The sequence below is a fragment of the Bombus pyrosoma genome, linkage group LG11 (genome assembly GCF_014825855.1).
Source record: "Bombus pyrosoma isolate SC7728 linkage group LG11, ASM1482585v1, whole genome shotgun sequence".
NCBI lineage: Eukaryota > Metazoa > Arthropoda > Insecta > Hymenoptera > Apidae > Bombus > Bombus pyrosoma.
This window is the reverse complement of record NC_057780.1, coordinates 10,971,484-10,988,326: the sequence shown is the minus strand read 5'-3', so window position 1 is coordinate 10,988,326 and position 16,843 is coordinate 10,971,484. Positions and strand designations below refer to the sequence as shown.

Sequence of the window (16,843 nt, the reverse complement as noted above, 5' to 3'; positions counted from 1 at the left end):
ACAGTCAGCGTGTCAATTTTACGCCGCCTATATCGTTCCGGCGAGGGAAGGAACTTTCGAAATTTCCTGCGATACAGCTGTACAGACAGACGTTCGCGTGTATCACATCTGCATACATTCCAAACGAATGCATAATTTAAGGTATATGCAGTTTTGGTTAGTAGTGTGGTTACACGAACGTGAAACGTGAGAGTGGAAAAGGTGGCAGTTTGTACTCGTCGTGCTGGTGGGGAAGAACGAAGAGTAGGGGAAGACAGCGATGAAAGTGGAAGGGATGATCACCCCTATCGCCTCCCCACTACCTCTGTCTCCTTCCGCGCGGAGATAATTTTAGAGTCGACAAAATAAAACATTGCGTTGCACATGTTCACTCAGCAGCTGAGACTAAATTGAACTTCGAAAAGGCGAATTGGAAGATCTATTAATTCAGTTTATGCAACTTTAGATCCTTAACTGTAAACAATGGTTTGTTTGGATTCCAAAATAAAATACATTTGATGATTTAGAAAATAAAGAGAAAGATTATGTAATGAAAAATATCTCAGTTGTTTTGTAATCAATATGTAATTATAAATATTTTTTATTTATAACTATTAATAGTAGTAAAGAGCATTACAATATTAATAACGAATGGAAATATGATATTATGTTTTCAGGCGATCTAGAATTTTGAACAGACATTAACGTAATTAATATGGATGAGGCGTCAACTAACGCTTGATACTACGCTAGTATAATACATACAAATTATTTTCTACAGTTCGCGTTTCAAAGTTCAACCAGCTGACTTAACGAGTGTGCAATAAATTATAAATAGAATCTCATTTATATTTTCCGATATATGCATTTTGCCAGAAGTGATTTAACAGCAAACTTACATAAATTCTAGGAAAGACGTACAAACAAATAACTTAATAATCCAAAACAAAATTTTCTGAAAATCCAATAGAAATTCCCAATATAGGAATACTAAAAAATATATATGTACAAATAAAGAAATTATTGAACAGAAAAGAAACGCTAGGTTATGCAGCTCAACCATAAAAAAGAAGTAATATCGAAGGAACGTCATGCAATGGTCGTGATAGGAAAGGTGATCGAATTGAAAGAGGACAGCTTGTTTCATCCTGAACAGAATTCGCGTGGGTGGTGGTAGGAAAGGAATATCGTGGTGGGGATAACGGTTGCCCCTGTTTATTCCCCCACCAGGTTCACTAGTGTTTCTATCTCTATCTCTCTACCCTCACCACGATGAGGTTTCTCTGAAGTAGAGAAGGTTCGTGTCCAGTCGTCGTCGGAGTTTCTGATTGTAGAGCCACGCGACTCTTACCGTCTTATCGCCTCTTGCTTTTTATCAATGGAGAGCTCGTGTCACCGTCTTTCACGTTTACGTACGCACGCCTCGCGATTACGCTCAACGACGCACGCGCGATATCGTGAGGAGAAAAGAAACAGACGCTCTGGACGCCCGATTCCAAGGGAGATCAGCACGGAATCCTGCCCGTCGCGTTTCTGGACGACGGAGAGTTTCTCGCGATTCGAAGGGAAGTCGATGGAATAAAACAAGCCGGTTCAAAGGCCCACGGTGTGTGTGTCACTCCGATTGGTTATATAGCTTCGTTCGAAGCCTGGCTTCGGTTTCTTCTATTCGAATATATTGCATCTCGGATCGAACGCGCCAGGAATAGAGAATTCACTTGGAGGGCTTGATGCACTATATAGGAAAAGAGGAGCGACGTGATCTTTGCTCTCTAATTTATCGGTGAAAGAGTATTCAAGCCCAGGTCAAGCGAAGGAAAGAAAAAGAACCGTTTGAGAAACTGAATCGCGGCTTGTACGGTCTACTCAGCTAGTTTAGGCTGGCTTTACTCTGATGGAGTTGGACAGCCTGCCTCGACCGAGAAGAATATCGTTTATGGCACGAATTTAATCCGCTTCGATCTCTATCGCTCTTTTGACGCTCTCAGTTCGTTACCGAAAAGAGAAAAGAAAAGAAACCAGTTGCGGGGAAAGTCAAGTAATATTTTGATTGATACTGAAACATTCCACCAAGCTTGGTATCGTTTCAGGAAATTGCCTATACTTTCAATCAACCCGTTTAACAATCGATAAAAAATATTCGTAAAAATATTGTATCGAAACTAAATGCAAGTTATATTTACTAGAAAAGTAAATATAAAGAGGAATTCAATGATTAAAAGGAGTTTCCAAGGGATTCTTAAATTATAGAAACAAAACTAACTAAAGATAAATCAGATTCCAATTGGAACCACGAACAATAATAATTTGGCCGAATCTAGTAATATATTTCGAGGGAAGGTATTTTTGAGAACGTATTTTTTGAGGATGATCGTCAAGCAGTGACAGAGCGTCTATCGAGAATAAATTAAGGTTGAACAGAGTTCAATCGAAAATCAGTCCTTGAATTTGATGCGTGGTACGAAAATAGTTTAAATAGGAGAAAGGCGTGCCTGTTAAAGAACGCGTTTACTTTTGAGGACGCCATAATTACGTTCCATGCTTTCAGTATCTGGAAAAACATTGGATATGTTTACTTTGTTCGGTGCAAATTAAACATCGGAAATCTGATCCAGAATAACGATAAACAGGATTCAAACTAAATCTGTACTATACGAAAGAATCCGTGACCAAGAAAAATTTAAAGAGAAAGATCAATAAAATAGGACAACTTTAATCAGACGATCTACCATAAAAACGATACACAAGTACACATTAAAAGCAGGTATTGCAAATTTTCTTATGACGACACAGAATGCTTTCTGCTCGCGTACATTGTATGCTATATATACGTTACAAGGTTACGAGAAAAAAGAAACACGCTGCACAGTAAACGTAAAAATACAACGTAAAAACACCGTGTATTATACATAACAGAGAGGAGAGGTACGTGCAACGGAATCGAAGGGAAACTTGCACCGTTGTGCACGATTCATCTCTCCTTTTTACTCCTCTTCTAATAACTGTCTCTCTCTTCTTCTCTGTAATCACGATCTTTCTCTTCCTTCGAATTTCCCGAGCAGACGAGCCAATTGGCGCAACATATTTCGCGGAACAAGGTCGCTTTTTAACCACAGCAAACACACGTTCCGCAAAAATCGCACGAAATTTATTGTCGCGAAAAAAAGTAATTGCGCGAATATTACGAGTTAATTCCACGATTAAAATAGAAACGTTTTTTAACATCATTGTAGGCAATAGATAATTTTATAGAAGGAATTTAAAAGGAAAGTTGTTTTATGAAATTGATTTTGATAGGAATTATTAGATTTTTAAGGAACAGAGTGTAAAAGAGTTTCAAAGAAAATTGAAGTTTTCTTGACGAGAAAAGAGTATGTATACGGCAGATGTATACAAAAACGGTTCTTGTGTATACAAAGATTGACGAATGTGCATTCCAGGAAAGAGGGGATAAGGATAGGCCATATGGCGTCGTTAACTCAGGATCGTGTGTATCGTTCCTGACGCCCTGTACGAGTTACATATTTATAATTTTTTAATCAATTATGTTATGTTATTTTATGATTGATTAATTTAAACAATGTGCTTGGATGAGCTTCTTTAAACATATTTTTGATTGGATCTTAAATGATATTCCTAAGGCTTTATAAAAACATAATCAAATACCTTTAACATTATCAGTTTCATTTTTTCTTTTTGCAGTTATTAAAAACATACAGATTAGCGTGACTAATATTAACTTGTTTGAAACTGTAACTAAATCTTGAATATGATTATATACAGCTGTTTTATTTTCATCATATACCTTTAATCATAATTATTTATGTACAGTACGTTTAAATACGTTAGAAACTGTTTGTTCTATCATTAAAACTATTACATAAATGTAATTCCCCGATCAAACCATAGGATTGAAAAGCCATCAGAATTCCTGGACTTTGTAGGAGGTCGCGCGTTTCGTACGCTCTAAAGTGGTTCCAAAATGGTGGGAGGTATAGCGTCAGATGGTGGGCTGCTGAATACAAAGAAAAATGCATCGGATCACGAAGACAAGTGATAAGAGATAACAAGTACAATTTTCTTCGTTCATTTTTTTTCCAATGTATATACGCTTCTTTTTCTACTCGCAGCTCAACTCGGGGTCAAAGAGCATCGTAGTCGTGAACGAATGAAGGCATCGCACCGCACTGTCCCGTCACGCCACGCGTTTCTCGCTGATGATAAAACCGATGGAATAGCGGCGATCTTGCTCAGTTTGTCCCTACTGCTCCGTGCGTCTTCTACAAGCCGCTTATCGGGGCTATGGCGAGAAACGATAGTGTCTTTTCTCCACGACTCACGTTGCTTTCAACTTCTGGAAAACTAATCGCAAATAACAGCTAATCTCCGATACAAGCTTGGTATCTCAACTTCCATTAACTTCCATTAAAAATAATCGAGTAGTCGTGTTATAAAGAGAAGTGTTGTAACCGGTGTTGTTACTCATTCGTATATAAGGAAAAGAACAAACTCAAGTAAATACACCACCTCCTCGAAGTATGTAATTCATTCAACGGAGAAGTTGCATCTCAAATTATTTATCTTATTCGAGAAGTCTCGAGTGTCGCCGTTCGTGGCGCGGGCGGAATGAAACTTGGCCTCCTGAGCGACTAACTGTTCCGAAGGAATCGATCTTCGATATCGACTAGGTTCGTTGCTTACCTATGAATTTCCTGTTTACCCAGTCGACTTAAAATGACTTGATCGATTGGGAACACCGGAAGTCTTCCGTTCGGACTCCTTGAAACATTTCTAAATTCGTGATTTTACATAGAGTGAACAGTAAAATAATTTAATGATAAACGGTGATTTATTACCGATTGTGATCGTGTTCCGAGTGTGATAGAAATAAAAATAATTTAATAGACAGTCGTTTGACACGGCCCATCATTTTTTAAGAGCGATAGGAAACTGTGATATATATATAGATATATAATAGAAATAAATATATAGCGACAAGAAGGAAAAATAGGGAAAGAATATAGAGAAAGAGAGAGATCGTGAAATAAAAGACAGAGACAAGAGAGAGGAGAGGCTTTGGGGAAAGACTCCAAGCCAGAGTGGTTTAAACACGAGCTCACTGATACTATAGTAGTACAGTTCGAAGAGTGAGCAGGAGCTATCCGTTTAACCAAAGTGTCGTACAGGAACGCGATATGGTGATGTCTAGCAGCTGACAGCGCGCGGCCATACACGAATTCGGGTATAAAAGAGGACAGACGAACGAGCTTCTTGCCGATTGCTTCACCATGATACGAATATTCGCAGACACCTTCAGGAATTTAATAAGTGAGTGTCCTGGAGATACTGTGCGTTAAATCTCATTTATAACTGCGACCATTCGTCGAAAGTAACGACATTGCTAGCTTTTAATGTGTTAACCGGAAAAAAACGAGCTATCTGATTACTAGGATTTTTTATTTTTTGGATATAATAATAATTCCTTTATTCATAGAAACTTTTCAGCGTATTATTGCATTTCTGTATAAACTAAATTACGTCGTATGTATATTTAGAAGAAATCGATCTATCTGAAACTGATTTGTTTCTATTAACCTTAAATTTCGTAATTATAGGATTTTATGGTTAAAAAATAACCCGGTTAGTAGATTTATATCATATCTTCAAACGACGATGACGAGATATCTAATTTTATTTTTTGATTTGTCAATACTGTGCACAACGTTATTCATTAACAATTTAATTGAAAAATTGGTCTAACAACCGTATTGTTCGAAAGATCAACTGAGAATCTCATTCTTTATCTATTAGTTACATAATGGTTTGTTTTTCCCATTGATTGATAGTAGATTATTGTAGATATAATCAGAGACATATACAAATCATTCTTACACTCGTCTAGAATAATTTCCTTTTTAAGTAACGCGGGAAAGACAAATTATTGGAACGCCTTAAATTGAATAACTGGTTTTAACTTGGTGACATTGATATCAAAAAATTAAGCGGGTAAGATAGATGGAGAAATAGTTGGTAAAATCAAATAATCTGGCGGAGAACAATCATTTCTTTCAGCGATTATTGCTTGCAAGTGACAAAAATGAGAAATGTTTCATCAGTTTGTTTCACTTCATTAAACCGCTGAACGCCGCTTTCGAAATTGACATGCTCGCACGTTAACAAAGTCCATGTAGTAGTCGCATTAATCAAATTATTTATACTGTATACAAGATCTGCGATAAACATTATCACACAGAATCACGTGAACGTGTTCGTAATCGGACAAAACATGATCGTATCTGAAATGATGTTCGTACGTCATTATCCTACGTATACTTAACCATTAAAAAAAGAAAGCTATTAATCTGTTATTAGCTATAAATTAAATTTAGCTGACACATAATATATAGAAATTCCGTTTGACCGTCTCCAACAATTTTACTTGACTCAACAGAAAAATTGTCCGCCTCCATGTTATATAATTTCACGATGTATCGCGAATGGCCAGTTGTTCGTTAAGATCGTCACTCTATTTTGACTTCTGTTCTCTACAGTAGAATCTACGCAACTTTATATCGAATTGCATTCAGTTATTGACGAACGAAAAAAGAAGAACGAAACTAAGTTCACGAGTTCACCTTGTGCCCGTCTTATCGAAACCTTTACCAGAAAGGAAGCTTTTCCTCCGACATTGTTTCTCGACACGCCTTTTATCGACGATTTCCATCAGTCTCTTACGCGCACATGATCAATTGCTGCCTTTTTCTTTCAGTATTCTCCAACCTTCTCCTACGGCACGCAATATACGTGACTGATGCAACGTATCGAGACTCGTTCTAAATTCTCCGCTCTTCCGCACCGTCTGAATTTGTACACATATCCTGCAGACAGCTTTCCATGGCCTTTGTACTCGGGTCTAAAATTAGGCGAATAATATGACGCAATATCAAACTTCCGATCATAAATTCGTCTATTCTCGTATCGCTCAATTGACGTCCCCCTCCCCCTCCCCCTATTGCGACCAGAACGATTCTTCTTCGTTTTACGTCACGAGTGACGATCGATTCGGCTCGATTCTCGCTAACGGGGGTTGTGAAAAAAAGTGGAGAAAATTTTCAGCTGGCAAAAGGCTGAGGTACGTCAATGGATTGCAATTTGAATCTTCATTCTCGAGAGAGGAACGGGATATAATTCTAGAGAATTATAGATAGAATTGAGGATGACGTAAGCTTTTTCTTCGAAGAGATGCAACTCGAATAATAACGGATTGAAAATCGCGAAAAGTTCACTTTGGTTACGTTTTGTAATTAATCGAGTTATATCGAGTTATATTTATTCCGCGCGATTTGGAAAAATGTAACGAATTCCTTATAATGGTAAACACGGGATATTTTACAAACATAACACTTGACTGCATCTTCCATTTGTTATGAATGATATATTCGAGCAATTTGATCAAATTGTTTTCTCCATCGTGAAAGCGGTCGTTTAATTGAACAATCCACGCGGCTAGAATCGCCGAAAGTTGAGCTGTAAGACGTCAAAATGGCATAGAACAACATTCGTGACCAGCACGAGAACAATTAATTTTTCCTGGCAACTAGGAAGTATGCGAAACTAGGTTGCTAACTTTAGGTACAAGCGACTAAACTTTAAAGCCATCAATACTTTTTAACTATTGCTGGAATTTCTGATATCAATTGTTATCGTTCTTCTCCATTTTGTTCAACACTCGTCGATATTAATTTCATATTCCATTTCATTTTCATGTTGTTCAATTTTTACGCAAGATTTGCTATCCTTCATACAGTTTCACACAAGATAACTGCAAAACGAGGAGCCAAGTTTCAGAAACTGCCTTTGTAAGTTGATAAATGCGTAAGCGCGAAACCACAAGCGTTTCCTTTCCAACGTTATAAACACATTCTGGCCGTTACAAAGTTTAGCAAGAATGTTTCCCAAGAACAAAGAGATTTGATTCTTACTTTCGAAAGAAAGCATCCTGCGGTAACTTACTTTGTCAATAACTCTCGTGGGCTCGTTTTTCTCTATTAACCCTTGTGACATTCGAATTTTCATATTTCAATCTTACATATTTCGAATTTACGAATTCTTAATACAATCTGTACAAACTATAATAATATAATAATACAATATAATAATTACATAAGTAGATAGTTGAATTTTATTGAATTAATTCTATATTTATATCAGAGTCTTTTATGATTACTTCCGTTATAACATAATCTCTCAAGTTTATTTCTTTATCCAGTATGACGTGTGGCCTTCCTTTTAATTGATCCTTGAAGATTTGTCCATAAGAGGAGCTGGCCAAGATCGTGCTGTTCTCTGAAACGATTTTGCGTCTCACTCGTAGAAACATTCAGGTCCATAAGTGCATCTCGTCCGGTCGGTCGCTCTCAAGGATTAACTAAGTTAGAGGGTTAGCGACAATTGTGCCTCATTGTACGACCACTGAAGAGACCCTTCATTGGAGTACTTGAAACGCACCCGTTTCAGTCCGTTCCAGTGCCTCGAAGAACCTAGTCAATGGATGAAAATTTACTGAAACTCGCGTTTCGAACTATCTCCGAATCGCTTTAATCGGTCCTATTGAAAGTTTCGATCGGTAGTCAGTGACAAGAATCAATTTGCCTTTTCATGAAATGTATCCGCTGATTGAACAGGTACAGTTTGCAAGACGTATTGTGAAATTTTATTAAGCACACTGATTTATCTTCTGATTGAAAGTACTGTAAGGAATTCCATTTTTCTCGACTCTGTTTATTGGATGAAAATTTTGATTTATTCGTTAAGGACTAACGTTAATGCAACATTTCATTTGCAATTCTTTTTTTATATTTATATTATTAAATTCTGTTTTTTTTTTTAAATATTGTGGCTATAAAAAGGAATTGCAACGACTCCATTGATATCCTTTCTACCAGTAGTGTTGTTCACTGTTTGAGGAATTATTGAAAATTAGTCGATTTGACGAACTATGTATTTTGAGACAGAAAGTCAGTAGTACATCATATGGTCCACTTGTGGGAGATTCAATTAGTTTATCTCGTTTATGTCAAACACTATTATGTCAAACAGAATTAATTGCACTTCCTATTCATTCCCTTGATCATATTTATTAATTTATCTAACAAAATTTAGCCAAATTTAATGTAATGAAATAAGAGGAGAGACGGTAATAATTTCGTAGAACATCAGGAAGGACGTTCATCGATATCTTAAATAATATGAAGTTTTTCTTACATTTTTAATTCAAGGTAATAAGTTAGATTTTCCAAGCAATTGTTGTGTACTATTATACATTTCACTTTAACGTGAGAACAGGATATTGTTTTATAAAAATATTTGCACCTAATCTTACTTGTCATCATTCAGTAATACGAAATCAAAACTTCGTTTCGTCGTTCTTATTTTATATACCTTTCATACGCCATTACGCTATCAATCTTCGTAACATGGATATTATTCACGGTTGCCTTTCATCTCAGCCGCTCAAAAATAAAATCTGATATCACACGAAACATCAAAGGAATATAAATATTTATATAATGTTGTTAATAATTACTACAATTATCTGTTTGTAATTACATAAATATAGAATTCGATTGGAAGAGAACAAAAATAAATGCCGAAGGGTTTACGACAGTTCAGATTACCGGAATATTTACTGTAAATAATAAATAATAATAATAAAACTATAAAAATAATAATAATAGTAATAAAACAAAAATAAATGCCGAAGGGTTTATGACAGTTCAGATTATCGGAATATTTACTGTAAATAATATTAATATTGGAATATTAATTATTTCGCTATTTAAAAATCCGTTTGTGACTAATCATTTAGTGATTTAAAGGATATGACAATACACACGTATGTATGTATCGGCATCTTCTTATAAAAGTATCAGAATGAACTGAGATTTGATAAATAAGTTACCTGATCGATTTGCAGAGATCACATAACGAACTAATGCATACATCTTACTACGTCATTTAATAATTTTATAAATTTACAATATGATGCACTGAAAGTCTCGCGACAAGCATTCCATTTAACGATTTTCCGCGATTTCTCGCTAAATACCACTTCCTCGTTTGAGAAACGGGAACGTGAACGACGCGTGGTTCCGTCGTGGATCGAAAAAATAAAACGATTACTATGAAACGAAGTGCCGATAACCCGTGTCAGATCATCGTTTCATCAGAATCTTCCCGTATTGAACTGCGATAAACGGATCGTCCGATTCTCATGCAATCGCGTCCATTTCTTTTTTCATGCGGTATCAGTCATCGAATTGTGCATTGGTAGATGACACGACAGAGGAGACAAGGGAGAACAAGATGACAGAATTTGGTGATCTGATGCGACGATTTTGTCAATAACTCGTCGATGATCTTGTATTGACACGAATGTGCCCGACTGCTTGTTGACAAATGATTGTGATAGGCTTTCGATAAAATGTGATATAGAAATTTTCGAAATCGATAAAGTTAGTTACAATATTAAAGAGTATATCGTTTGAAAGACAAGAAGCGATAATTGACTGTAAGATAGAAACGAGTTCGTTTCACCTTTACAATGATAAATCATTTCATTTGATGATATATATAGATTATTTTAAATGATATAAATTTTAATCACACTACTGTTTTAATGTTGGTACGTATAATGTCTTAATTAACTGCGGATAAATACGATGACCATAACACGATCGATAGTAACGGTAGCATAAAATCAATGTAATTGGGTCAATCGATGTTCGAGCGAAGAAGTCCGATCATCGACAAATTACCCCGGATAAGGACGCGTTCATATCTTTTAATTAAGAATTGTTGCGATACCGTTCGAATTAAGTGAGATATCATGTTGAGGCTCTGCATTAGCTAATTTCCATATGCCTTTCGATTTCAACGAGAAGAACGTTAAATATGTTTAATGAAAATATTTTCTAGATCGCAAGGGAGAAACGTCGGTGCATGAATAAAAAGGAAGATTTCGATATGACATAATTGAAAACGAAAAGATCTATTAGGTTCAAAAGTAGCTGATAAATTGTGGAAATTTTACGAAAGCCAAATATATAATTATTAATATTTTGATATTTGTAATATTCCAATATTACGACGAGTAATATTTTCAAAATCTTGACAAGTAGGGAAAAAAGACATGTTTAATTCCAAGATTAAATAAAAATGCAATGTTCGTGGCATTGAAATTGTTGACAACATACTGAGTTGTAAAAAATCACAACAAAAAAAAAAGATAATTATTTGTTTAGCCATTTATTTCGTTGTGTAAGGTCCTTATATTCTATTCGATGTAAGAGTTTATAGTTTTAATAGAAATTAATTATTTAAATGTGGATATAGTACGGGTTTAATCATTCTCCTGCTGTTACTTCCTCGTTTCTTGCTGATCGTGCATCCAAGTGGACTTTGCAATCCACGGCTTTACATTCTCTTATTTCCTCGAACCATTAAATCATAAGACGTCGCGGAACTCAAACGAGTTCGCGATCACATAACAGTTCAATAAACCGAATTCCTTTGAACTACAACAATATATTGTTTTTTCTTTCCGAGAATCACGTGAAATATGAAAATTTATTTCCATAGTCACTTAGAATAGAAATGCGACTCGCGGAGCCTCGTGTATTTAAAGAGAAAAAGCAGACAAAACATTCGAATGATTATTTAATAGTCCAAACATTTTGTTAATTCAGTTATTCATTTGAAAGTAAAACATAAATAGTATTTCAAATGCATATTTTTTCAAATATCACCTCAGACTATTCTTGTAAATTGCTATTTCATTTGCATATCTACGACATGTTTCATCAATAATTCGAAGAACATTATTCCTCAATACGACACGTGTAATCGCAGATTCTGTATCTTACAGTTTCATGACACTAAATTTGTAAAAATTAGATCACACGATTCTATCAACCGATGTTAAATGACGTGAATGGAAATTTTTATTCGCAATTCTTCTCGCTTCTCTCCTTTGCCTAGAACATATTCCATTTTAGCCACGGTTATACCATACTATACTACTATTGTAACTCCAGATTTCGTTAGAGCTATCGTTAAAAAGTGACATTCATTCTATAAGTTCAGAATTTAATCAATACCTGAATCCAATATCGAGAAGAGGATCAGTTCACATCATCAACTGATAAATATAAAAAAATTGAAACGAGCAATACCAAATTTTAATGTTATGTACACATACCTCTTGTATTTTTCCATGCCATCTGTTGCAGGCATTATCTCAACAGTAAAGTTCGAAATTATCGACAGTTTCATAGCAAATACGCAACTTTCGAAAAAGAGTAAGGTCACCGTTGAACGTGGCTGAATCATTCATTGGTCGTTCAGTCTGTAATCGGCATCGCTACCTCTCGAAATATTGTTCGCTTCATTTGGATAGATGATTGCTGTAGAGCAATATAATAATTGCTTATCGTGCTTCTGCTCGTGCTCGTAAAATCGCGTTTTCGTTACGGCTCGATAAGAACGAATGTCTTCGTGCAAACGCATAAACGTTATTTATAGTGAACATTGAATTTACTCTCTGGAACAACGAAGCGAGCGAAAGACGGGGAAAGTATTGCGTGAAACTGTGGCTGTTTCGCCAATCTGGTCAGCCATTTCTCCACAATACCATCGGATAATTCTCGATTGTTCGCGTTTCACTGTGTACATACACTGAAAGTGTTTCTTGCGTGACCTTTAACAATTTCAAGGACTTCTTGCTATTCAGAGTTTGCTGATCAACTATGCTATATTGGGTGTTTGAAGTTCGGCGATCGACTATTCTAAATTAGGATTCTGTACTACTCCAAGGTGATCGATCATTTTCGATTAACTCGAAGGTAAAATATGCACCACATACTATGTTTGTTATTTTAAAACTTTCTGTTTTGTGGAAAAATATCGAATTACGTGAAGTAAAAGTTTATAAAATGTTGGTTGCGAAGATATTAGCTTTAACCTGGTGGAAGAGATTTCTAGTTCTCGTTGATCGTGTTTCTTTCCTGCAACATATGGCAAAACGTGCAATTTGCGTTTCACCGGCGAGGTATAAATCCCAGGCCGCGGATGCTAATTCTTCGTGGCCGAAAGCATCCACGAGCGTGTGTTTCTAGAGGAAAGAAACGGTGATCGACTGGATCGTAAACGTGTTTTACAAGGCTTGGCCATTCTAACGTGGCTTCGATATTATCGGGGGAGCGTACTCGAGGGCGCGGTTCTCTCCGCCTCTAAAAACAGAAGCCGTTTTCGAGAGCTGGCCGTTTGTCTTTCGCGGCGAACCTTCCAACGAATCGCCATCATAAAACGTACGCCCTTCAGGAGGGAAAAAATTTATTCGTACATAATTGCACCATCTCGGACGAACCGTGTTATTACTGTTCGCGATATACACGTAGAAACATTGGAAATTTTTCAGAGCATTCTTTTTTGTTGGAAATGAATATACGTTGCGTTTCTCTTTTCCTTTTTCTGCAAAAACAACCGAAAGAGACCGGCGATTTATACATTTTTCTTTTTACGAGAAATCTTTATATATAAAATTGAAACGAGATATCATACGTATGTTATAATTGTAATGGTTCGTTAAAAAATAGAAAAAATACGAAACAATTGAAGAGAAAACGATTCAAGGAACGTAATAGGATTAGAAAGGAATAAAAGATGTATGCAAATTTCTGCAATACGAAATAGAACGAAGACGAACTATAGATAGAGCTGTAATCGAGTGATTTGTTGCTGCGGTACCAGTATATGAAAGTTTGATTGGTTTCGATCAGAAAGTTCGTTTGTTCTAATAATTCTCAGTGAGTTCTATATCGTGTACAGCGAAAATGTTGACCTTTTAGTTTTTGCTTGATTCCCTTCCTCGAATAGAAGAGTCGATGATTGAGAAAGTTTCTGAAATATTTTGTTGCACGGAGTTTGACAAATAGGACACTCTAAACTGTCAACGAAGTTCCGAGACCCTCGTGACATCCTCGTGTTTCAAGTTTCGTTACTAGTCACTTGTTTATCAATCACTTTTCTGTGCCCATGTCAACATCTCTGCGATAATTCCGTATCATTTTTATCTTTATGTTTGCTTAAACTGTGTGTCGCGTACCCTTAAAAGATTTATATCTACGCCGTTTGAATAAGATATTTACAGACTTATTTTCGCTGGTCAAATGTTACGCACTGCGAAGGTTATTTGATAACGTATTCAAAACAAAAATGACGTTACATTCAGAAAGAACTTAACCCGTTGAATGCATAGATAAGAAAATATGTAGAATTTTAGCAACTTCTTAGTAACGGTATCTCTAACTTAATAAAGCGGTGACAAATATTTTAATATATACATTCACGATTTCTCCATAAATTCTCTTTTCCAAAAAATGAAAAACGCCACTCTTCGTGTTCTTTCCCACTAATTTTCAATTTGTTTCTAAACCATCTCCGAAATTCTCACACATAGTCTATGTACATTGCACATGTGAGTATGTGAAATAATAGTAAAAAGTTAGCAGAAGCCGTACCATGTAAGGTCATCAAACTTAGGTTCACTTCAGGTAGTCGACCATCGATTAGACCATTTCTCGTTCAACCAAATCATTTCTTTTATTTCGTGTTTTTACAGCCACGTCGGCGGTGATCCTGAAGACAGAGCACGACCATAATCGGTTATCCAGTCTTTCGGGGGATAATATCCTTGGCACCGGAGTTAGGATTGGTCGGGGCGAGGACGCAGTCGCGGATATAAACGGCAACATTATGGATTCGGCGCAATCAGCCATGATGAAGCAAACAGACTACGTCGTAGGTCAGTAAAAGAAACTCTAACATTTTCTTTTCAATACGTTAAACATACTCGTTAATTAAATTCTATCATCTCGTCAGATTGTTCCTGTGGTTCGTAAAGTTACTCGAATTCGTTGAAATTTTCTTTCGTGTTTCGAAATTTTGCCGAGAAAAGTGATCGTTACAGGGTAACAATTAACCGCGTGAGCCGTTTGAAGAGGAAATATCAACCGTGTATTTATTCGGTGTTTTATAACGAACGATCATTTTTCTTACTGTTATCGTTACGAACGAGTTGTGACACTGTGATTGAATATGTTGTAGGAATAAAGATAGAAACGAAGAATAGTGAAACAGAGGTCACGTTCCGTAGGTGATACCGTCGTTTTTCCGATAACATGTCACGTGCAACCGGCAATTCTTCACCACCGCTATTAAAATGTTCGAAAATCATTCTTAACAGCGTAATTGCTATATAATCCGTGAATTGTGTCCGAAATAATTATTTATATGCGTAATCTCGATGAAACATGAGCAAATGTTTAAAACTGTTGTTATTCTCTTCGTATTTTATTTTCTTATCGTCGACGACACGATCGTTTTATATTTACAAGCATCTTTGAACCAATTATAACGTATAACTCCATTTTGTATAAAGAACAGTTATAATTATTATTTTTCCGAGCAATCGCCTGGATTCTTTTGATGTTCGTCATCAAGCAACGTAGTTTACTCGATTCTCAGAATTACGGAATAATTGACGGGAATATTACAGCCCATTGATCTTGCTCCTCTTTGTTGAAATTAACGTTCAGAGCATCGTGACAACGGACAAGCCTATTAGTACGATTGTGAAAATTTCGCAGTTCGTTATCACCGTTCACATTCGTCGCGTTTGCGTCTCTCGTTTCCTCTGATAAATTTCATTCTATTAAAGTCGTCCGCTATCGGCCGCGAAACGAACTGTTTCCAAATCACAGTGCGTCTTATCGAAATTGAAAATATATGAAGATTTTTAAAGGGTGAAATTGTATCTGATTGGAACTTGTAAATTTTGTATTTGACAATTAGATTAAAAAAATGAAATTTGGATTGAAATTAAAATGTAGAAAATTGTTTATATTTAATTATACAAGAGTCTTGAAGAAATTGTGACTATGACAAATTCTAAAGATTATCAGGCTTTCACGGCAGATTATAAGAAAGAATTGGTTTCTCTCTTTCCGTCTGTCTGTCTCTCTCTGTCTTGTAAGTCGTAATAAACTTCGTTTGTTGATTAATGATGATCGATTTTACATTAAGTGACGACCTATAATGTTATGATTGCAAAATAGAGAACAAAACAATGTTATTGTATTAATGTCCGTTTAAATACTGTCGGTAATCGAAATCAATAGAACCGAATTAAATGTTCAGTGTCGTTCAAAGTCATTAGGTATATTTATTCCGATCTTACTTTCCAACGTATTCTTTTTGTATCTTTTTTTATATATTCTATTAATCATAAGCAATCCATAAATAGAAGGTAATTTGTATTGTCCGCATATTTCTTCATTATTTTTGCATCTCCATTGGAATATATTGTCTTTGGGAATACATTAAATTCTGAATATAGCATCGTTATACTTTCGTTATTGATCCTTTAAAAAGAAATAAGTTAGCTAGCATCATGCTTGTCACAATTAAAAGTCATCCTTTTCTATTGTTACAAATGAAGAAAACAGTTATTCAGAAAGATATATCGTCAGAATTGTCGACAAAAAAGAAACTGATTTTCTAGAGATTTTCATATGTGTATTTTCATATTTACATCAACATATAAATGAAAATGAGTCTTTAAAAAAACGCAATTTTCTCGTTAATTACCATTATAACTCGATCGATTAAATAACAATCAGAGCGCAAAAACGTTGACACTCGAATAGCAAACTTCGACCGATTAGACAATCCGCATAAGTACGAAGTTCACTGTGCCACACGCTTCTCAAGTGGGAGGGAAGAGTGAGTCGCGGACTGACGAATT

At 35.8% G+C, this 16,843-nt stretch overlaps 1 protein-coding gene and 1 long non-coding RNA gene across 2 annotated transcripts in view; one reads left to right on the top strand and one right to left on the bottom strand.

The window, feature by feature from the left end:
* The window catches only part of LOC122573225, a 30,532-nt gene that overhangs the window by 12,418 nt on the left and 1,271 nt on the right, over positions 1 to 16,843 (top strand). Inside the window, exon 7 of the mRNA XM_043739318.1 lies at positions 14,660 to 14,842. Within this exon, the coding sequence (XP_043595253.1) occupies positions 14,660 to 14,842 (183 nt within the window). The remainder of the gene's footprint in view (positions 1 to 14,659; positions 14,843 to 16,843) is intronic.
* LOC122573226 lies at positions 5,538 to 12,763 on the bottom strand. The gene is made up of 2 exons (XR_006318678.1): positions 9,941 to 12,763; positions 5,538 to 8,519 (listed from the first exon to the last, which is right to left on the bottom strand). It is a non-coding gene; the product is annotated as an uncharacterized LOC122573226 (long non-coding RNA).